General features: G+C 41.1%; 2 protein-coding genes across 2 annotated transcripts; both read right to left on the bottom strand.

Moving 5' to 3' along the window:
* Positions 1 to 1,464: 1,464 nt before the first annotated feature.
* Positions 1,465 to 4,815, bottom strand: CUNH15orf40 (chromosome unknown C15orf40 homolog). Its single transcript, XM_068143689.1, has 4 exons — positions 4,705 to 4,815; positions 4,499 to 4,625; positions 3,284 to 3,411; positions 1,465 to 2,300 (listed from the first exon to the last, which is right to left on the bottom strand). Exons 1-4 carry the CDS (start codon positions 4,777 to 4,779, stop codon positions 2,208 to 2,210), a joined length of 423 nt encoding a protein of 140 aa, XP_067999790.1. The 5' UTR covers positions 4,780 to 4,815; the 3' UTR covers positions 1,465 to 2,207.
* Positions 4,816 to 5,314: 499 nt separating this feature from the next.
* Positions 5,315 to 22,032, bottom strand: BTBD1 (BTB domain containing 1). The gene is made up of 8 exons (XM_068143688.1): positions 21,501 to 22,032; positions 15,085 to 15,241; positions 14,462 to 14,567; positions 12,702 to 12,899; positions 12,252 to 12,444; positions 11,640 to 11,727; positions 7,173 to 7,319; positions 5,315 to 6,341 (listed from the first exon to the last, which is right to left on the bottom strand). The coding sequence occupies exons 1-8, from the start codon at positions 21,911 to 21,913 to the stop codon at positions 6,183 to 6,185; spliced, it is 1,461 nt and encodes a 486-aa protein (XP_067999789.1). The 5' UTR covers positions 21,914 to 22,032; the 3' UTR covers positions 5,315 to 6,182.
* Between the last annotated feature and the right edge of the window lie 734 nt (positions 22,033 to 22,766).

Below are 22,766 nucleotides of genomic sequence, written 5' to 3'. Positions count from 1 at the left end.
TCAGCCTACTCTTTTCCTCCCCTTAGCCTGTTCTTATTTCCACACACAACGTTTCTCACTTCTGTTTTCTCTCCTGCCCAATGGGGGTGATAGGGGTGAGCAAGTGGCTATGTAGGTGCTCGGGTGCTGGCTGAGCTCGCCCAACTGCCTTTCTCCATCCCAAGCACGGCCCTGTTTGCTGTCTGCCAGCTCTAAAGCATCTTCCTGGGCCTCCAAATACCAACTGGCAGCAGAAAGTAACTGCAAACCAATTCTGAAGAGCTGCAGTGCTTTGCTTTGCAGATGTGCTGTCCACAGGGGTCCACTAGAGTGAAGTGCTGCTGCTGTGCATCTTTATAATGACTGCTGTACCACCCAACCAATAATATAATTTATAAATGCAGGATTCTTCAGTCTCTGGACTGATGTTTTCCACTCACAATAAAGACGTTTAGGAAGTAAGGCAAAAAAACCCCAAACACCTCCATGAACCCTTGGCTTGCTTTGCCTTAATTTTTCTGCAAGACATGGTATCCCTCTGCTGGGCAAGAATAGATGAAGCAGCAAGGAGCTGTGAACCAAAACTGGCTCAACAGTAAAACAAAGACAGCCTGCACAGACCAAGGATAAGTGAAAAAGGCAACTGATAAACACATGGCTGACCAACAGCCTGAGAAAATAAGGCGCCCAGACACAATGCAAGCCATTAAGTGAATGCATTCACAATTTAGACTCCAAACACTGTCCAAACAAAGAAGTAACATTTTTCATAACATCTTTAAAATGAGTCACCTTGAAGGCTGTCATCTTGACAAGCACCAGCTCTCTGAGTAAAAATAATTGTTGCAATATTTAGGACAACAGGAAGCAGAAAGAATTTCCTAATGCAGAAGATTTTTGTCCGTGAAAAACTAAATTAAGACCTACAAAGTCTGCACTGCATGAAGCTATTAAAGCAATTTAGCTGAAAATTTTGCATTCATAACATTGTTTTCCAGGAGAAATTATGACAAAACTGCAAGCAAACTTTCAGAACACTTTTTCTTGGTGACTTTTGGCATTACATTAACATATACATATTTAAATACGACAACCACAGTAAAGATAGGGCAATTTCAGACATCAGCAGTGAGACAGATGAAAAAGCAAACTCCAACCAGAGTCATGTGTGGTATCATACACATTTTTTTTGGAAATACTAGATAAATCTTACTCTGATCTCTCAAGCATGATACAGAAGTTAAGCCTTCTTCTCATTAGCCCTGAGGCTGGAGTGTAGCTGTCCATTTTGTTTCAGATTTCTTGTTCTGTCCTACAAATGACTCGGCTCAGTTCTCCATGGGTTGGAGTACTACTCATTTTTAAACCAAGGAAGGACTGGGGGAAAAAATAATGATCCTGTTTAAAAACAGCATTCTAATAAATGTAATAAATAGCTCCTAGGAAACAACTATTTGGAGTTAAAAATACAAACAGAAATCAAAATTAGAGCATACTTTTTGCCTCTTTTATTTAAAACAGTTGAAACACTTGACAGACATTTGGCAAGGATACAGCACTGTATCTCTACCTTCCAGGAATCTAACACAGAATACTACAAAGCAGCACTCTATGCAATTACTAGGTCCTGGGCCAGTTTTTCATACTGCAAACTTCTGGGTTTGTTTCAGTTGTTTAGGTGATTCTGCTTTTATCTTGCCTGCATCATCGACAACAATATATTGGCTTCAAATATGTTAATATTAGATGTACAAACATGCACTCAGGGCAAAGCTGCACCCAGTGTAAAATTGCTAGATACTGAAGAGAACCTTCCTTACCATCAAGACAGACTTACCCTTTAGTACCACAGGTACCACTTCTCATATTGAAGCCTGTCACTCCAAGCCTTTCACTTTGTTAACCAAAGTTTGTTTCACTACAACAAATCTTTTTAAACCATTTTAGGGACCAGGAAAGAGGGAAAATCTTACCAACAAGAAACTCTCCAGAGGGAAGAAGTCTATAGTGACAGAAGCAGTTACAAGGCCTTGGTATAGACAAGTTTTTTTAACCAAACCTACAAAAAAACATCAATTATACAGCAGCTACATTAGTAAGAGGGGTGGAAGGGAAGAAGTCTTTCCATAGTCATTACCCACATTCTCAACAGGACTAGATTTACATAAGAGAGTGTATCAGTCCATTTACCAAGATGCATTTTCCCATTTTCCACTCTTGTTTTAAGGTCAACTGGAAGCTTCCTTTTTCAGTTTTTCTAAAATGTCATCTGGTGTCATCGATACCAAAATCTTCACCACTTTTTCACGTGATTTACCACCCTGGGTCAGACACACACACAAAGGAAAACGTCTTTCAGAGAATCACCATCAAATAGACATTTCACAAAAATCTCACTGTAATGCCAACAAACCAAGTGCTTTGAAAATGATTCTTAAAAGTGTGGGAATGCATCAGGAGAAGGTTGCTCATCCAATGTCCTTTCTGGTTATTTGAAAGGTGAAAAATAAGTGTTGTCACACTAATGAGGAAATTTGCCCATGCTTCAGGAAAAGCAAGATTCAAACCTTCACATCTCTACCTTTTGTAACACAGTGCTAAATGCATCAGTCACATTGCCATTTACCACTATCCTTTAACAGACTTCTACAAATACTACATTATAGCAAGAAACAAGAATAAAAGGCACAAGTTTTCCTTGTGCTCTTATCTTCATGAACTATAAATGAACATGGCTGGAAAGACTGACTTTAAGTACAATGAATTAATAAAACAAATTATTTATTCAGCACAATGAATAAAACAAAGAGTTTCCAATTGCCAGAGTCATGACATGTAAAGTCTACAACAAAGAAACTCGAGGCCTAGCTACAATCCAAGAGCTAATATGTGCTCTTGCTCATGTGTGACAGTTGTCAGAAAATTTTCACTCAAATACAAAAGTTACTTCAAAAAACCCAAAAAGTTGTCTGTAAAATGCATTCTCTGCTAAACACAAATGTTGTGAAGTGCATTTGACATGAAAACAAGAGAATCTTTGAAAAGCACAGAAAACATGAACCATGCAAATCTGGAAAATGTATTATGGTAACTATTACAATTAAAGATCACAAGACCAGCTGTGGTATTAGGCTTGTTCTCAATGAAATATTCCATTAACTTGAGTAAACACCTTTAAAGTGTCTTTTGGATTAAACTTAGAAAGCAGTTCCCTGTACTCAATTAGTAATTTTCAAAATCTTGAATTCAAATTGCAGAAGGGCAAAAACTTAAAGGAAAAAACAAAAAACAAAAAAGGAAGTACCTTCTCTAATATAACGTCACTCTTCTTCACTTCTAGCACCTTAGAGAGGTAGCGACACAGCTCTGCATTTGCCTCCCCATCTGACGGAGGTGCAGCAATAGCTACACCTACTGCCTCAGCTGTCACATCTATAACAAACATTTCAAGGATTTTATGCTCAAAATGTTCAAAACACCTAGTTGTTTTCTTCTAAAATGAAGAAATACTTTCAAAAGGACTTTAATTTAAAAACAAATAAGTGTACAGATCAGGAGGTAAGGATTTTTTTTTATGCTCCATAAATTGCCTTAAAACTGTCAGCCAGCACAAAGAAAGGTAATCTTCTGAAACAATGAACAGAGAAGCCTTCAGACCTGTCTCAGAGCACAGCCATGAACGTTTTTCACACAATGAGGCACTGTTCCAAGCCCCTCTCTATGTCGCCCATTCTGCTTCAGGTACAGGCCAGGTCAGTACCATAACACATAACAGGTTACCTCACCAGAAAGAAAAAGGCGTAATAAATAAACAGGCCATAGAGCTATGCTGTCGATTTCCTCATGCTGACAGTCGAGTCTGGGTTCTTCACTACAGCCCACCTGTCAGTCTCATACACCTACCTGCAAAAAAACCAAAAAAAGGCATTGAATTTGTACACAAACCAGACATGCAGAAGGAGAACAAATTTTATCGGGTCAAAATTTATAATTCAAATTGAAGCGCACCACCTTTTGTGGCACAAAGCGGCCGGTGTCAGACTGAAGCGCAGACCAAGCGCGTTTGCTGTTGCTGGATCTTGCACCGCGCTCACCGCCCCGCCTGGACTACGCGAGCCGCTCCCGGGCCGGCAGATTACTTTCTTCAGCTTGTTGATGACTTCCCGACGCGCCCCTCTACCCCCCACCATCCCCCAGTTTAGTGGACACAGTTAAACTCTGGAATTTGTTTGACAGACTAGTGAGAAAAAACATCCTTCCTGCTCCATTTCCAGTTACCGGCAGTGGTTAAAAACGCCTCCGCCACTCGTCGGACACGAGGGACGGGAGCATCTCAAACCCCGCTATCAACCAGCGTTCCGAGCCGCCCGGCAGCGCGGGGCTGCCCCTGCCGAACGCAGCAAGCTCTCTCGAGCCCAGCGGCAGGCAAGCTCTCCCGAGAGCCTCCCTCCCAGACGGCAGCGCCGCGTTCCGGCGCGGGCAGGCAAAGGCGGCCGACCCGTCGCTCCGGCGGCCCCACCTGTGACGGCGCTACACCGAGAGCCGGGCTTGGCGCGAACCGCCACCCTCACACAGCCGTCGCCTGTCGCCACCACTGGGCCCGCGGCGACTTCCGGTTCCGCGGACCCCTTCCCAGCTCCTTTTCCCTGAAACAGACGAACAGGCGCGGTCACCACGGGCACCACCTGCTTGCCGCCACCTCCCGGGAACTCCCCCCCGCCGCACCTTTCGGGGCATAGCCCCACCACGACTCTGCACCGGCGCCGCCAGCACCCGCCGGAAGCCGGCAAAGCCCAGCATAGCATTACCCTTCCGGCAACACTGTTGGTCCCGCCCCGCGCTGGTCCCCGGAGAGGCGGAAAGGGCGGAGCACGCTGCACCGCGGGGGTGCCTCTGGCTTGCTTTTGCTGGCGTCTCCCTGCTCGCCCCGGTGGGACCGGAGCAGCAGCGTCCAGTGCGCCTCGAGGTCCAGCCCTGGCTGGCGGCAGCTGGCGCGTATGGACCCAGGCAAGGTGAGACAGGAAAGCCTCCCTGCAAGGGAAACGCCGATCACAGCCGAGCAGAGCAGGCGGCTCGAAATGCACGGACTTGCGGTAAAGATTTGACGGCCATGAAGGTCTTGGCTCTCAAAGCCCCTGCAGCAAGCATGTAAAGAGGGCCAGGAAAAGGGAAGGGGGTTTTGGTGGGTTTCTTGTTGTGGCTCGCTTTTTTGTGTCGTGTGCCACCCACTCCCCCCCCCCCCCCCCCCCCCGTCAATTATTTGGGGGAGGGTACAGGATGTTGTAGAGGAAGAAATTCCACTATGACACAGCACATAGTGCAAGAAGGCACCAAATACTATATGCATACATCTATTGCATCAAATTAATGTATACAGTTGTAAAACTAGTTGTATACAAATTATCCTTAGTTCATAGTTTTAGTATGAGGATGTCCAATAATAAAATTGTATCATTACAAGTCTGCTACTCTTATTTTCACATTATAAATTTTCTTTTAGGCACATATGTATATACAGTGGCTATTTCTATAACCAGCTCTGCATTCCAAAACAGCCCTTCTGAATTAAGAGAGATTCTGCAAAGATGTTTGTTGCTAAATATGAGTTAGTATTTCTTCAGTGGACCTGCAGGTACTGGCTTCCAGTTGAAGTTCTTGAGATATCCATGGCTCTTCCAAAAAGTCACAATGATAGCAACATGAATCCAGCTTGGCTGATGTATTCCAGAAAAAACATTGTAGCAGTTTATGTCCATAGGGTCATTACAAGGTCGTTTTGGAAAGAAATGTAAACTGGGACTACAGCAGCAGCAGTTTTACTGTCTTTTAAGGACAGGTTATGGAAAATATACACCAGAAGTTCATCATGAGTAAGGATTTTCCAGTTCAAAAAACCTTGTGTTTTACTTATATGATAAAAAGAGTGACAATACAAAGCAATTAATCACATGATACTACTTAAACCAATATTTCAATAGACACTAGTATTATTCCATTTTATGCTTTGTTAAGAGGAAAAATTAAATTAGATTCTGCAAATGAACAATGCAGAGAAAGTAGCTTTTCTGGTACACCTCTCCAAGTTAGGTTTTTTCCCCCCACATGTGCATGTAGTTTCACAGAATGCAACTGCTGCCGAGTCCGCCGATACCCTTCCAGATGCCGTCCACTAATACAGAGACACATTGAAGCTGACACTGAAATTATGTATAAAATATTATTTCTGGTATCTGTCCATCTTCTATTGATGTACCATTGTTGTTACCTGGTGAACTATAAAAGACAAAGCATGTTTTGCTAGCAGTAGGAGATTCATGGATCACTTTCTTCAAACCTTTTGTTCCATAGTGGGAATCAGGACCCTGAAAACCACAAGAGAAAGCAATTTATGCAAGTGAGCATCAAGATCCGTAAAAAGTTGAAATCCTAACACTGATTTAGGTTATTGTAATAGTATAAAACTGTGTATTAACTTTTAAGATACAGGTACAGCACAGTCACAGAAAACAGAAGCAAATGCCCTGTGCCTAAAGAACAAAACAAAAAGTTACTCTGATAGCAGACTTAAGTCACTTGATTTTACCAAACTAGTAGTGAATATTTTCTGATATTTCTCCTTGTCTATACTCCCACTTAGTTCCCCACCTCCCTGTCTTTTAATGTGCAACATTTTTTTTCTATCCCACTCCACTTTGATTTCTGTATTGGGAGTTATTTTAAAAGAGCATTAAATTATTTGAGAGAATGTCCATAACATTGAGGGGAGACTTTCCTAGAACAACTAATCCTTTCCTATACTTCAATACTAGTCTATAAAAAGTGATTAAAAAGAGTTTTCCATTTTCTTGACACTACCTAGTGGTTAGAATATTCTTTGTAAGACAAAATCCAATTTAAATCTTGACAGCTGTCAGATTAAATATTCTAGATAGTGTTTTTGCACACCCAGAACCAGTGACTTCCATTAAGACTCATTCTAATTATTACATCAAGGCAGAAAGTGGAAAGGCACAAAGGATCCAGTTATGAATTTTGTGCTGTGCCACATCAGAGAGGCAGCATCTTGTTTAGCACTAAACTTAAAATGAATTTAAATTCAATATCCAGAAGATGTTTTCCCTATCAGAAGGCAGATAAAAGAACCAGTCTTGCATCAAAGTAACAGTTTCTTCTGTACTGTTAGGCATTCTTACTTTCAACGTTGCACAAGCTGTGTAGCAAACTGTTGGCAAAATCTCTATAGGTTCTTTGAACATGACTCTGAATGTGCTGGCTGTTCCGTCACAGCTAAATCCAGTATCATTTTGTCCTAGCGTTTGATTCTTCTCGTAGTCAATAATCTGTACAAAGACATGGAAACAGCATTTTCATACTTAACAAGCTTGAGAAAGGTTCTTATTGTATATGCATTAGAATGATGACAAGCAAACACTTGCCTACTCCACCCAGTTTAATTGCAAGGGTAGTACAACGTCAGAACTGGAAAATAGGGTGTCATTTCCCGATACCATTAGGGTTGGCCCAGCAGCATGCCAAACAATGGCTTGCAAGTTTGACACAGGCTGACCCGGAATCTGTGGGCTAGACTCAGCACTGCTCCAACCAGGTCATGGTCTTTGCTTGGCAGATGAAAAACTGCTCTTATACCTTCAGCTTCTGACCTTCAGCTGCTACATATAAACCTGTATGTAGATTTGCTGATTTTTGTACACCTGCACAGCCCACATGAGGGAAGCACATTTGCTGGCTGTGGCTAATTTAGAAAACAAGTTTTCACAGATAAGACAAGCAGTCAATGATATATTCTTAAAACAAGAATTCACAAAATTATACAATGCATTTCTAGTCTAGATTGAGCATAAAAATTACACTCAGACTACATACTTCTTTTTTTGCCTTCCAATTTTAGTGGTGACTAGGAATCACTAGCTAAGATGTAGTAATAGCCAACACTTCTCATTTTGGCCAACAATCCTGATCCATACTGTCTAGCACCTCGTGCAGAAGTTTGGTATCAGAACTTCAGGATAATGTGAACACTGATTACTGCATGAACACATTATTACTGCACAAGAACCCTTTCATTGCTAAACTGCCATATAATGTTTTTATATTGCACAAATGAGATGAAACCTTATTCCAGGCAAAATGTGCTCAAATTCTTCCCCCCCCCCCCCAACCACAACTAGTAAAAACATTAACAATTATAATGCTGAAGACCTAGAAAGATGTACTTGCAATATACATTAGCACTATTTGAAGTACTCTGCTGGTAATAACGCAGGTCCAAGAAGGGAGGTACAAACACAACACTTAAGTATCAGACTGAAAAAAATCTTGACAAGAAAGTTTTAGATTCATCAGGACTGCTGATACTTCCAGAATAAAGAAAATCTGTAGAAGATAGATAGCCTTCATCTGAACCATAAAGGTACATTAGTTTTTCCTTTTGGATCAGGAACATGTTCTTTTCATGTGAGCCTCTATCATTCCCACTTAATATGCCATGGTTTGCCTTGCAAGAACTAAATTTTCACATTAAACAAATCCAAACAAGTGGAGGGAGCACACCAAATGCTCTCATCTGCTGAGAGGAACTGGGCAGAGAGGATCTAACAAGGGTTAATGCAAAGTAAAAATCCCCCAATGTATACAGTACAGCTGCTAGGTCCTTGATACCAACCTCTGTTCTAAAGATCCAGTCTAGTGCACTATGCTACTTGTTTACATAGATGTCTAATTTGAGAAAACCAAACTGATGGCACTTCATATTGAGAAATTGGCAAGTGAGTTTTTAAACAGAGGAATGTGGAAAAGCCAGTAAATTCCTTCAGAATCTCATTCCAGATCAGTTCAGATCATAAAAGGAAAGGCATAGCATTTTTTTTCTTAAGAGAAAGACAAAATTCCTATGGTTAAGTACAGGATGGTCAGAGAAAAGTAATCATCATATAGCAAACAGAAGAAAATACACATTTAAATAGGATGCCAAGAAATGAACCAAAGCAGCAGTTCCAGCCCATGCTAGAAGTCTCTTTAGTAAGATAGGGACGATTGAATTTCTGCCCCTAAATAAAGCCACAGATTCTTTCTTTCATAAGATTTCCCACATCCTTAATAAAAGCATAACACAGTAAAACTGTGCCAGTCACAGAATGCAGATACCTTGTTACAAAGCCTAGAATGATATAAAGTCTAATGCTAATGAAAAAGAGAATTCAAATAGACTGAAGTTCCATATTTAAAAGGAAAAAAGTGTAGTGCTGAATCAATATTACTAGAAGACAATCCTGTCCACAATACACTAGCAGATACCAAACAGGCTACAAGAGCAGGAAACATAATTTTAGTGGCATCTTCAATTACCCACTCAGACCATGCAAGTGTCAGATGAGGACATGAAGCAAGGGTGACATTTTTAGATGCTATCACTGACCATTTCGTGAGCTTGCTAACCAATTGCTCAGTAGGAAGAAACACAGCCCTTGACTTGGTTCTGAGTGATGAGCAGGATAGGATTCTAAATTTTGTAATGGGAACACTATGTAAGCGTCCAGAATATACTTGGAGTCAGTGCTCCCACATGAACAGCAAAAGAAAATCCACCACAGTTGTGCTAAATTTCAAAAGGAGAAAAATGAGGGAGCTTGTTCAGAAGAAGCAATTAAGAAAATCAAATCCTTGTAAGAAGCATGCAGACTACTGAGGGACATCACATGCCCAAGTACAGTACTGGTACACACCACCTAGTACGTCTTGAGAAGAGGGGTAAAAAAAGCTGACAGGGCTGATCAGCAAATTTATTACTGGAAACAAACAAACACATGGCATCCTGTAGAAACACAAAGTTGTATCCAGATTAAAACAGAAAGGTTCAAACTGAGAGTAAAATGTAAAACAATAAAGGAAGCTCAAAGGTGGTTTAAAAACAGCTATCTGAAAGCATCAAAAACAATGTTAAACCATTCTTTAAACACAGCAGGAGCAAGAAGTCCTGCAGAATTTCTAGAGGGCTAAACAGCATGAAGATATAAAATGAGTAGCAACAGGGTAAGGTCATGTAGGAGCCTGAAGAATAGCAATACAAAACAACCATTTACCAGCAGAAGAAAATAGAAAGATTCCCATGCTAGGACATTTTCAGCAAACCTAACACTGAAGTAACTTTACAGAAGCAGTAACAGTAGCATGCAACCTTCTGCCCCAGACTGAATTAGTAGTAAATATATAAATCTTTCAAAAATTCAGGGCAAGGGCAAGCCTTTAAGCCCCAGTATGTGTACCAGGTGAGCAAAGAATCTCACAAATACCCAGGTGGGTCAGACAAATGGTCCAATACATAGACAATGGCAACAGATGTTTCTGAAGGTTAGCACCAAGTTTGGGCTCTGTTGTCCCTTACTTCCAGCATCCACACCTGTTCTATAAGGAGTAAACATGTTCAAATACCACCAAATTCAAAACAGTATCTGCTTCTTGTGGCAGTATGTTTATCATCTTCTGCATTGAGAAGATACTCTTACTGGATTTGATCTTCTGCTAGTATCAGTAAGAGTCTTGTCATTCTGATACTCTGGGGTTTGAGTTAAGGGTTCTGCATGTACTTTATCCATTCCCTATAGTCTCTTTCCCTTCAGACAAAATCCTCACCTTTTTAGTCTCCCTTCATAAAGCAGATGATGTAGTCCCTTAATTACTTCAGTTACGTACTGTGTGAGACTGGGTGCTGCACACAAGATGCGGGCATACCTGGCTTTCATACAGCAACATAACGTTACCTTTTAGCTTGTTTTCTCTATCTTCCTACTGAACACAGTGGGCTTTTTTAGCAGTCACTGCATGTTGGGTCACTGACTTCAGAGAGGTGTTGCTGACAAATTCCAGACCTCTTCCCTAATTTACTAGAAACTTTATTAAAGGACAGATTTTGTGCACAACTGAACAGACTACAGAGCTATGAAATTCCCCTGCAGAAAGCTTACAGGAAGTCAAAGTTTGACTCTTCTTTCCCAAAGATTTACCAGGAACTACTCAATAGAGAAACCAAATGGGTCTTGTGAAACCCATACCAGAAATGATTCAAGGACAGGAGAATACAGCAGAGAGGGAAAACAGTGTTACATTGTTGTTACTTTTCCCTAGTCATCTGCTTATGACAGCTCCTGGTGACAAGACACAGCTTAAGATTCATGGCCTATCATTTAGAATAGAATTTAGAATAAACCAAACCAGGTTGGAAGAGACCTTCAAGATCATTGCGTCCAACCCATCAACCAATCCAACCCACCTAAACAACTAACCCATGGCACCAAGCACCCCATCAAGTCTCCTCCTGAATACCTCCAATGACAGCAACTCCACCACCTCCTTGGGCAGCCCATTCCAATGGGCAATCACTCTTTCTGTATAGAACTTCTTCCTAACATCCAACCTAAACCTCCCCTGGTGCAGCCTGAGACTGTGTCCTCTTGTTCTGGTACTGGCTGCCTGGGAGAAGAGACCATCATCCACCTGTCTACAACCTCCCTTCAGGTAGTTGTAGAGAGTGATAAGGTCACCCCTGAGTCTCCTCTTGCTCCTACCCAAACATACACCAAACCTTTTGCAAGTGCTGCAAGCGTAGTTTCCGTGTAAGCCTTTTTAAACAGAATATACCATACCTGTATATTAACTTGATAGTCTGTGGGTCCATGAATAGATCCATATAACCCAAATCCCACTATGGAAATTCTTCTATTAACTGTGAACCTAGTAATACATAAGCCAAGAAAGGAATTTAAACTGTGATAGGTGCATTACCTTACTCCCAGTCAACTAGGAAAAAAAAAGACCTTACTGAAGAATGAGCAAGTAAGATGAAAAAGATTTACTTTTGTTTTTTTAATAGCAAGACTAAGAAAATTGCTTTGTAAGCTGTCAGCTTTATAGGTTACAGCTTTGTTAATCCCCAAGACATTCAGTGTCACTAAATGAAAATTAACCAGGTTCTTTTGAGTATCTCCAAAATAAAAACACATCGAGACTAGGTATTGTAAAAAGGAGTATGCAGCTAACACCCAATCACTCTAGAGTGCACCCAGTCCTTTTCAACTTTGTTCTTTACAATTTTATGCACACAACAATCTAAGTTATTGTAAAACAAAAACAAAAGATCAAATGTGTCCAAACAGGTCCAGCATGTTTGTTGCTGCATCTTATGTGAAAAATGTTGAGTAACACATTCCCTTTCTTCCCACACTTCTGTCTCTCCTCTTCAGTTTCAAAAGCCATACCTAATCCGATCACTTGTTCCACTGTAGCCCCAGCGACTCTCCACTTGCTGGAACCTGTTAATGCTGCATTCTTTTCCTCTAAGGCAACATCTTGGTCGGTCAATATAATCTACTTTAGGTTTAGGATTGACAGTAAAATGCAAGAAGAGATTTACTACTTCCCGATCTGACAAGATTCCAGATTGAGCAGGGCCTGTGAAAAGAAAACTTCAAGGTGATTCAAAGAACTACTCCAACTGTTGTATTTAATTCACAGATTTACAAACTGAAGATGACAAAAATACTTCCGAATGATCAGAGCATATTCTTGAGAATGTTCTGCTTTCATTTGTGCATCACAACTTTCATTAGAATATTAGTAACAGAATACACTGTTATGCCTCTAACCACTCACAGATGAACAGTGCAGAGATACAGTCTGACAGTAAGATGAAGAACCCCAAAACTCACCTGCTGCAAACTCCTCAATAGTCATTAATGGAAAACGGATTAAGGAAAGAGCTCTTCCAAGGACTTTTTGTTTGTTTCCAAATGTCACAGGCAGTTGCTGTCTTTGACACTCTGCTTCTGCCCAGCGAACAACAGCTCCGAAGAGTCTACTTTCCCGAATACTGAGGGTATCCCTTTCTAGAACTGCACATAATGTGTCTGAAGAAGAAAGACATTAACATATTTAGGTGTTTTCATCCAAGCCAGTAACAATGCTTTAAGTAAGCTTAAAATGTTAAGTAAACATTAAGAAGATTCATATTAAGGTATCAAAGATAAAACAACTTGTGTCCAACCCATCCAAACTAAATAAAGCATACAAACTTTCTGCTTCATTGCCAAGAGTGTGACTATGTATAATCTATGTAGTGACAACCAGTATCCTAAAGAATTTCCACACCTAGCACAATATCATAACTGGAAGGGAACAAATGGTGAATCCACACTGCTAAAAAGCCAAGTTATTAATGATGACACTACCACGTCCTCATCCTTGTAACCACCTGCATGTCTGGATGAACTACAGACACAAGCAGCAGTGGTGCACACAAAACTGGCTTAAGGATGGATGAAAGCAATCTAAAACATTGACTTATTAGCCACTCACAAAGCTTTACAGTGGAACATGGGATGTGAGGCAAGGTACTCACATGTTTTACAAAAGCAAGTTTTCCTGCTTTTCTTACTCATTCTGACCTCTTATCAATAAGAGGTATGCAAAAATGTGCAGTGTCTCGCAGAACATAAGCCTGGAAAAAATATGTTTACAAGGGCATGTAGCAATAGGACAAGGGGCAATGGTTTTAAATTAGAACAGGGTAGATTTAGGCTGGACAATAAGAGGAAGTATTTTACAATGGGGTTAGTGATATACTGGAATAAGTTGCCCAGAGAGGATGTAGAGATGCCATCCTGGGGACAGACATTCAAGGACAAACTTGATGGGGCCCTAAGCAACCTGATCTAGTTAATGATAGCCCTGCTCACTGTGCAGGGGGATTGGATGACCTTCGAGGGTCCCTTCTGACCTGATGCATTCTATGATTCATATTCTGAATTTTATGTCCTCTTTGGGAATTTCTACAAGATCTAAAACTGCACAAGGAATGCAGATTTGGACTTAGGAAGAGTAGAGATGAAAACAGTCTGGGTACAAATCCCACTGAACAAAAGTCAAGAATGACTTTACAATTTCTTTAAACAGCTGGAATATCTTCCTTCAGTCTGAGTTTTTCAGACAGTCTAACTGAATTGCAGTAAAATCTTAGACACATAGTAAGAATGAAATTAAATAAGCAGGTTTACAACTGCTAGCTTTTCATAAAAGATGAAACACAGAAAGCAGCAGCTTAGATTTTTGTTTGTTTGTTAACAGATTTCAAAATTTGTACCTATCTATGCAACTCTGAGCTTGTGGCAACAAACAATATGTTCCCTGTTACATGCAAACAGGAAGTATGGATCCCTCAGAGACAGGGCTTAGCACTCAGCAAAACCTTTGGCTTTAAAATAAGAGTAGTGTTATCATGGAGGGAGCATCAGTATGCTGACACTAATTAAATGGGGACCCAACACAGTGGAACACTGCTGAGGAGTAGAGCTCAAAGAAAAGCACCATAAAGGTGGATAATAAAACTTGTGCTGATTGTTGCAACTAAGTCTTCTCCTTTCACACAATTCCCTTCAGAAGTTTCGTGCTTAGGACACACAAAGTAACTTACCTATATCAATATCAGTAAAGCCTTCTGCACTTATGGCATCCATAGTGCTTTTGTCTATTGTGTCAAGACAAAGACTAGCTAGCTGAGGTTCATCAAACAAACGAGCCTAAAAAGGTAAAGGAATACATCTCAAGCATAAATTGACAAATCACTAATCTTAAAGCATTTTCACTCTAGTATAGATCTAAATTTTTAAAAAAGTAGATTTGTCTAAGTACTCTTTTATGTTTATAACTGAAAAGGCACTCAGAATTCTCAAAAGAGTAAGGAGAATCCACAAAATCCAAGTTTTCCTTTGTGCTTGTTTGTAGTTTTGGCAATATAACTAAAAATAAGTACATATCAAAACCACTACAATGAATTGGAGCACAGTATTAAAAAACAACTAAAAGATTCATCAAATATACTGTAGAATAATCTGGCTCCAGCCCATTGCATAGTTAAAAAAAGGCTTTCCTCCACATTCATAAGAAGCTAAGTCTGTAAAAATGCTGACAGGGCAAGACATTTTCATACATAAATTAGACTATGTGATAGCAGACCCACTGTGAAGTAATATTTAGTTATTTCCCTCCAAACACTGATCTTTCTAGTAAAGCAAAACTAAGTTTAAGTTTACCTACTTGAGTAAGCAGCATAAAGGCATTATCTGCTCGGAGGTGCTTCGTTAGAAAATCCACACAATGTGCTTCCAGGGCTGGGACTGCGTACTTTTTAGCAGTGTATAAAGTAGTCATGACTGTTTCTGGACCAATTTGTACTTCATCTGAATAAAGAAACCTAGAAATCAATACACAAATACAGATCATAAAAAGGTATCTTGATATATCAGTCTTGATGTATCAGTCACGAACAACATAACAGCCTCTGCATTTAGAGAATGGCTCAAAGATTTGCACTGTAAACATGCAACAGCTGACCACGAGGCATTTTTGCAAATTAATAAGCTAGGGTTGAAGGAAGAATATTACATCAACCTAGTGGCATAGATTTATTTTAAAGATGTATTACTCCCTACTACTGATCTGGCTGTACTAGCTATACATAGCTACTGAACTGTAAACAACAGCTGAGATGCAGAATTACTTAACATACAAATACATGCTCTTTTGAATCACCAGGAAGAGCTGTGTGTCCAAATGTCAATACATAACCCTCTATGGCTACATTACTGAACTCCACTTACTGACTGCACACTAGCTTCCCTGCCATGAATACAATAACATCAAGGACTTCACTGTGATAATTTGTTAAGTTTACCATTCTGTAGTGTTGTAATGACAAGAAAGGGACCAATATTCTAGCAGATGACCTTGACTCTCCTATTCCTGACACAGCAAAACACTATCTTTCCTCCACTGTTTGAGCCTAGATGATTGGCTGAGACTTTAAGCATAAGCTGTAAACCCAAAGCCTCCACCAAAAACAGGAAAAAATTTTCTGTTTCTTAAGCAGCTGTTATTTGGGATCAGACAAGCTAAGATGTATTTTAAGATTATATATGGAACAACGACTTTTTAAAAGTAAGTTCTCTTACAGGTGACATTGAGGATGATCTTGTCAATATTTCATAGGTTTTTCAGATACTAACCAAGAATATACTCTTGTGATTTGCAGTGCTCCCCAATACACAGGTGATTAAACATTATAAACCAGGGCACAACACCAAATGCAGAAACAGCACAATGAAAACCATGCTTTTCATTTGTATTTCTTAATATTCTTTGTTTAGAACCTCCTGATAATGCATGGCAAGCAACACAGAGATGGAAGTTGTGGTTATAGGGATTTTAAAATGTAACATTAAGCAGATCATATTTAACAGGAGAAACTTGAGAAAGTAAGGGACTCAAACCTGATTGCAACATGGGGAGATCTAAGTACTAGAAACCTAGAATTAAAGTTGCAGCTGTAGTTCTTACATTGCAAGAATGTAGAAGAGAAAATTCTCTCAGTGACCACTAACACAAAACTAAATATGGCCTTCAACATTAAATCTGCTGTCACTTACCAAAAGGTACCTATTTACCATTACAATACTCTATTCAAATGGTTGGTTTTCACTTAGGAAATGTGAATGTTGTTCTGGATTAATACTTCAAACTGCACTTCCATCAAACAGCTTTTGGAATGAATGAGTTTAATGAAATGTTAGCTTTTTCTCCTGTAGAAGTTTCATTTCAAATGCATTCATGAAAGCTACATACTATTATTTGTTGATGAAAATGATGGGCTGACTTGTCAGTCACATCGACTGACAAATCTACTTTAAAGAAACTAAGATCTCATAGGTACAGTTTTGTGTACCAAATTGATAAATAGTTCATTAAAGCACTAGAACAGTACATTTATATTTTTTTAAATCTTAAAGAAAAACATCTATTTAAAATGTTCTCATCTTCCTTTCAGAACTTTATAGAGCTTGGAGTACAAGGCATGTTAACAGCTGAAAACTAACAGGCTGGAGGGTTTTTTTCCACCCCACAAAGGACACACTCGAGGCTCTGTACTCCAATCCCTCCCCTGCTGTATGGCTGGGTATACACTAAGAAACATTCTCCAACTGAAAGTGTGTCTGTGACAAACTACCCAGACTTACATGATTCAAGTTCTGACAGCTAAAATGGGCACAGCTTCTCAGGCAGTAACTAAAACATCACTGTGTTATCAACACTGCTTTCAGTACAAATCCAAAGCACAGCCCCAAACAAGCTACTATGAAGAATTTAACTCTACCCTAGAAGAACCCAGGACATTCTCCACTCCTTAACTGCATACTATCTTACATCATGCTGAAGTCCCACACTATCACAACACACCCTCACTAACCATCCCTTTCCCTGTAAAGTGTCTGGAAAATGTACATAAATATCCATAAAACTGTTGAGTTCATTTGGTCTACAACTTTGGGCTTCGTCCATTATGGTATTCACTCAGGACAGGAAAGGTGGCATGTTGCATGGAGTTACTGGGCACTATTGACCTTGTCATCTGTTTCTAGACATCAATCACCCAGAGCATAACAACTCATAGTTGCAGAACACGATATAGTTGTAGACTTTGAGAAAACTCATGACAAGGGGCATCCAAATGAAGCAAGAAAGTCACATTGAAATATTAAAGCTATAAAATTGACAAGTTTTTGACAATGCCAATAATTTTTTGCAAAGTTCAAAGTCAAACAGTAGTCTTTTGCAAGTATTAAAAAGTATGAATTTTCAAAGTTAAAGGGTAGCTGCAAAAGCCATGGAAAATGGTAATGAAGTACATGGCTCTGGGATGCTGTATAGTCCTATTTCCCTTAAGTGTCAGATGACCGTGATACATTCATCTACTCATAAAGGAGGAACTCCAGGTGTGTCTTCCGAAAACCCCTCTGCTCATGTGCCAAAAGCTGCCTCTGTGTTAACTCTCCCATTTGTGGCACACCTGAACCAGTACACCTTTAAGCCACTGTTCATCCTCCACCTAACTTTGAGGAGCTCAAGGTCATTTACCCTTCCCCCTTGCCGTCTTCCCTTCTCTAGTCCCTGCTGAGACTTACAGAAACAACCTGCTCTTTAGATATTGACTAACTGGGGGGGGTATGCGTGTGTGTATGTACACAGCAGAAAAACACTTACAGTGACCAGGAAAAAAGCAACCAATTTTCCCGTTTTACATAAGCCTCTTATGCATTTTATGTCCCTTTTCTTTACTCTCAGGTCAGCTTTGCCCTTAGTCTTAGCATCTTCCCAGCAGCTAAGATGGTTTCACAATTATAAAAGCAGAGAGGAATCCCTCCAGGTAGTCATGATTACCCCTTTATTTACTGCTTGCCAAAGCCCTCTGCAAAAACATTTGGAAGATAGACTGGTAAATTTGTGCCATGTCTTTACTTTCCTTTATACTATGATCAAAGGACAAATTAAATTACTGTAAATGTGCATGAAATTTAAAAAATCCTATTAAAAACAATAAAGTAAAAACCTAAAGGAGATTCTTACTGAGACAGCTTCATTTTTTTCTTAATCACTATTAGCAATTTGTATAGTTAGGAAAAAAAATACAACAAAAAACCCCAAACCAAACAAACAAAAACTCTTTACCTGGGAAGTAGATTTAAACTTTGACTTTGGTATTATTTCTGCTCTTAAGGGTTTATCTGTCAAACTACTGAAGTCACCTGCTTTTAAAAGCAGGCTCCTCTGTCTCATGTTTGCAAACTCTTCTGGCAAGAGAAGTACTGGATGATAAGCAAAAACACACACCACAGACATTTCTATGCCTTTGAGCACAACTGTTTTCCAAGAAAGTTCTCTCCTCTTCCCCAGTCATTTTTAAAAAGCTTTCCCTTTTCTCATCTTTATAGTTAAGATTTTAGCCCACAGACAAGGAGGCCTACCCTACTTTCTCCAGGAGTAGAAAGAAACCCTAAACTGTTTTAGTACAATTACAGTGATACTATCAATTATAGTTCAGTTCATTATTTTTAAACACTTCCAACTCTACAGATTTATTATTTTTAAGTTCCCTGTCAGGAGCAGGTAGCAACTGTAGCCACCAACCAACCAAACACAAAACAAGTATCATATTAACTCAGCGTCTATCAAGTATTTAAATTCTTCAGTTTCTAAGTACATTTTTTCTTCCCCACAAACAATTCTTGAACTGCCATCTCTTTTGTGACAAAGCACTAACACTGACCAAAATTTACATCACAGAACACAGAAATGACACTCTCACTGGAGAGATTACAGACCAAATGAATTTAAGAGAATGGGAAAAACTGTCATTGAAAAATCTTTTCTTTTGGCCTTAAATTGCAAGTTGTATTTGTCAGCAGACCTTTACAAAACATGTCAGCTAAACAAAGGACCTAACAACCAACATGAGTAAATAAAATAGGAACAAGCTGTGGAACACTTATTAGTAAACTATCCCTACAAGTCTTTGAAGGCCTTTCATTTTCATTTCACATTCACTTGCTATGCATATTCAAAGACCTCAACTTAAATTCTAGTTGAAGACTTCAAACTGGTCTTTGCAAATATTAAAAAAAGGGCATCCCATAAAAGGCAAACATCATTATCTTACCTCTTCTGGACAACACTAAGGAAAAAAAAGAAAAGGGCATCTTTTAGTTAGTATACTTTAAAAACAGTCTATACAAGCATGGAAGAAGTCCAATACTTGTCTGTATTCATGAAGTTCTCCTTAGATATCTTTTTAACAACATGTTATAATTTGTATTTATTTCAAGAGATAGATAGATAGATTAGATAGATAGATAGATGGATGGATAGATGGATGTACAACTAATGTGGAAGAAGGCCCTAAAAAGTTGCCACATATTTCATAGCAAAGGAGACACTGAACCTCAGAAGTTTCAACAGTTCCTCGGTCTGGTGCTAGATGGACACCAAACAGGTATAATCAGTTCAGTTATGTAAGTCCCCTGGCCATTAAGTACTAGCAGCTCTACCAACACAAGATGTCTTTTGTTTGCTTCTAACAGCATCTCTTCATTCACTTCTACAGTTTTCAAATACCATCCTTCTTACCTTTACTTATAACTCTCCTATTTCCATGATTTTTTTCTAGACAAGCTTCTTTCCTTACACACACTTTTCAGTCCCCAGGGATTTCTCCACATATATGTGCACAGTCATTTACTTTTAACCTTTGAAACTATTTTGATTGGAAGACACTCCCTGCTGTCTCCCACTCTGCTGCACAAACTCTTCACCTTGCCATCTCTCCTTGCTAATCATACACGAAATAAATACAGTTCATTTGCTAACAGCAGTAGAGATATTGCTGCTGGTGGTCTGTTTGTGGTTGTTGGTTTTTTTTCAAATCAGTTGCTGCAACCTTTCTGTCCATGATTACTAAAAGGACTAGATGACTCTTTGCACAGTTCTTACCTGCTAGGCCTCAAAACAATATGAAAGTTTCAAAGATTTTTGAGTTTTTACCATTACAGAAAGCTTCAAGAAGCTACGTGTTTCTTTCCAGGCAATAATATTACTTTTTATTCCCCCAAATACATACTACAGAAATCTTTCTCATATATTTTATAGAGATTTTTGCCTAGCAGAAGAGTTTAAAAGTAGTTTAGTCATCTTACCACATCACAGCTTGATGCACCAAGAAACTATCAGTAATTGCTTCTATGAACACCATTGATTTTATTTACCACTACAGTGAGCAATGGCAGATAAACCCTTCAATTTTGCGAGCATGAGGAGCAGCAGATCCTAACCTGCCCAAAGGAGAAATCACTAACCCATTTTACATACTTCTTGACATCATTGTACTCATGGTCTCACTTGGGTGGTTTGCATGTAAAAAATCAGTTAGCTACTACCTTCTGCTGCATGTTCGTTGTCCACCCAAAAGTATCTGAGGTAAGTGTGATTACAATGAGTATTATTTACTCTGGTAAAGGATACAACAATTTAGTACCACCGCTGAAAAAGCACAGTGAATGTCAAGTAATATTTTGAAGTATCAAATTAAATCAAAACCTCGGTAAAATAGCCTCTGTTCTTTCTTCAGCATTATTAGAAGGGGGATGGACAGTTCCTATAATCTTACTTTTAAAAAAAACCCACCAAAAAACAGGAAAAGCGCCAAACCTGACACCTACCACTTTCAAAGTACTTTTGTGAATGGACAATTGGCTGCCCAATTTTTCTCCAAACCACTTGAGAAAAGAATGCCGAAAAAAAGAGTAGGATGGGATCCAAACGTGTTCGCGAGTCCGTCTGACCTTGTGTGCCAGCCCACAAGGAGGTTATGCGCTCTCTCCGCATCTCCTTCCACGGACACGCACAAGGCAGCCCGGGGAAAGGATGGACTGTCTGGGGAGGGGACAGGCGGGGCCGCGGAGTGAGAAAATGACACCAGCGACAGAGCGGAGGCCTCGGCCCAGCCAGGCCAGGCCCTGCCCCGCAGGCAGGCGATGCCGGCGGGAGGAGACCCGCTCCCCCGCCCCGTGCCCACACTTCAACAGCCCCCACCGTGCCCACCACCGCCCGCACCGCTGCGGCCTGACCTCAGGAGAGCCAGAAAGGCGGCGGGCTCCACGTCGGGCAGCTCGATCTCGGCCGAGGTGGTTGCCATGCCGCCGTTAAACATCGCGTCGAAGACGGCGCTGCCAGCCGCGAGGACGAAGCGATGAGCGGGGATGCGCTGCTGGCCAGGACCAGGGGCCGCCCCGCCGCCCCCGCCTCGGGGGCTGCCCTTGCCAACCACGAAATGCACGTCGCTGAGGAGCTCGTTGGAGAAGAGGAAAGCGAAACGCTCGCGCAGCGAGCCCTTGGTGGCCTGCCAGTTGTAGAGCGGCTCCCGCTGCAGAACCGCGCCGGCCTCCGCGGCGGCGGCAGAAACGGTAGCAGCGGCGGTGGTGGCGGCGGCGGCGGCAGGTGCCTCCGCGGGCGGACCCGAGCTGCCGCCGGCAGCCGCCATCACAGCCCTACTGGGCTGGGCTAGGCTGGGCTGGGCTAGGCTGGGCCGAGCCGAGCCGGGCCGAGCCGGGCCGGGCGGAGCCAAGCCGGGCGGCTCCGTCGGCCGGCTACACGCGAACCCCCGCCGCGCCCCCCGACGTCAGCTGCTCCCCGCCCCCAGTTGCTCCCCCACCATGCGCCGCGCATGCGCCGCTTTCTCTCGCAGGCTCGTGAGGGGCGGCCCAGGCGTGGTGGTTCGTGTGCCCTTCGCGGCCGCCGCGCAGGGGCTGAGGGGGGCAGGCGGGGGCCCGCGGCGCTGGGGTGTGGCGTTGGAAGCACGGTGTTCCAAGCCTCGGTCGGGCCCCCTCGGTCGGGCCCTCCGGGTCAAGTCGTGCTGTCTGTGTCATTTGTCAGCTTTATAAAGGCGTCTGATAACCTGTGCAGTGGGAATGTGCTGCAAGAGCCGCGAAGAGCGAAAAAGCAGGCGTGCAATGCACGGAGCACTGCAACAGTCAGGGAAATTTGTATCGCTATATGTAGGAGTCTTGTAACTATTCGTTTTATGCCCGTGAAATGCAAATTCGCTTTTATAATAACTTAGAATAAAGTCAACACCGAGGATCGATCACTGATTTTGATGATTATGGGCACATCTGCCTTACAGCTCTTGCAGAAATTCATTTACAAAGAGAGTTGACATTTTGTGTTCCCTTCAAACTTCTGAGGAGAAAAAGTAGAATTGGTAATAACATAGCAGAGGGACAGTAGGGTTTTGTGCCTAACACGGTAGCCATCAAATCTAACTTCCTTGGCCAGAAAGCAGGGTGGTGAAATAATCTGGCAAATTCTGGCAAGGGTTAAGGTTAGGGTCATGT

Source organism: Melanerpes formicivorus, unplaced genomic scaffold (assembly GCF_026170545.1).
Source record: "Melanerpes formicivorus ecotype bairdi unplaced genomic scaffold, bMelFor1.0.p_v2 SCAF_10, whole genome shotgun sequence".
Classification (NCBI taxonomy): Eukaryota; Metazoa; Chordata; class Aves; order Piciformes; family Picidae; genus Melanerpes; species Melanerpes formicivorus.
The sequence above is the reverse complement of the archived record's forward strand: the minus strand, read 5'-3'. Positions and strand labels throughout refer to the sequence as shown.

What these genes read in the sequence shown, in the direction of transcription:
- BTBD1 (XM_068143688.1), bottom strand. Translation starts at nt 21,913, where the DNA reads ATGGCGGCTGCCGGCGGCAGCTCGGGTCCGCCCGCGGAGGCACCTGCC. An exon ending in ACTATCAAGTTAATATACAG is followed by an intron (nt 7,320 to 11,639) that starts GTATGGTATATT and finishes GTCTTTGTACAG; the next exon opens with ATTATTGACTACGAGAAGAA. An exon ending in CAGCTTGTGCAACGTTGAAA is followed by an intron (nt 6,342 to 7,172) that starts GTAAGAATGCCT and finishes TGTGGTTTTCAG; the next exon opens with GGTCCTGATTCCCACTATGG.
- CUNH15orf40 (XM_068143689.1), bottom strand. Translation starts at nt 4,779, where the DNA reads ATGCTGGGCTTTGCCGGCTTCCGGCGGGTGCTGGCGGCGCCGGTGCAG. An exon ending in TCGGTGTAGCGCCGTCACAG is followed by an intron (nt 3,412 to 4,498) that starts GTGGGGCCGCCG and finishes TGTTTGTTATAG; the next exon opens with ATGTGACAGCTGAGGCAGTA. An exon ending in GTGACGTTATATTAGAGAAG is followed by an intron (nt 2,301 to 3,283) that starts GTACTTCCTTTT and finishes TGTCTGACCCAG; the next exon opens with GGTGGTAAATCACGTGAAAA.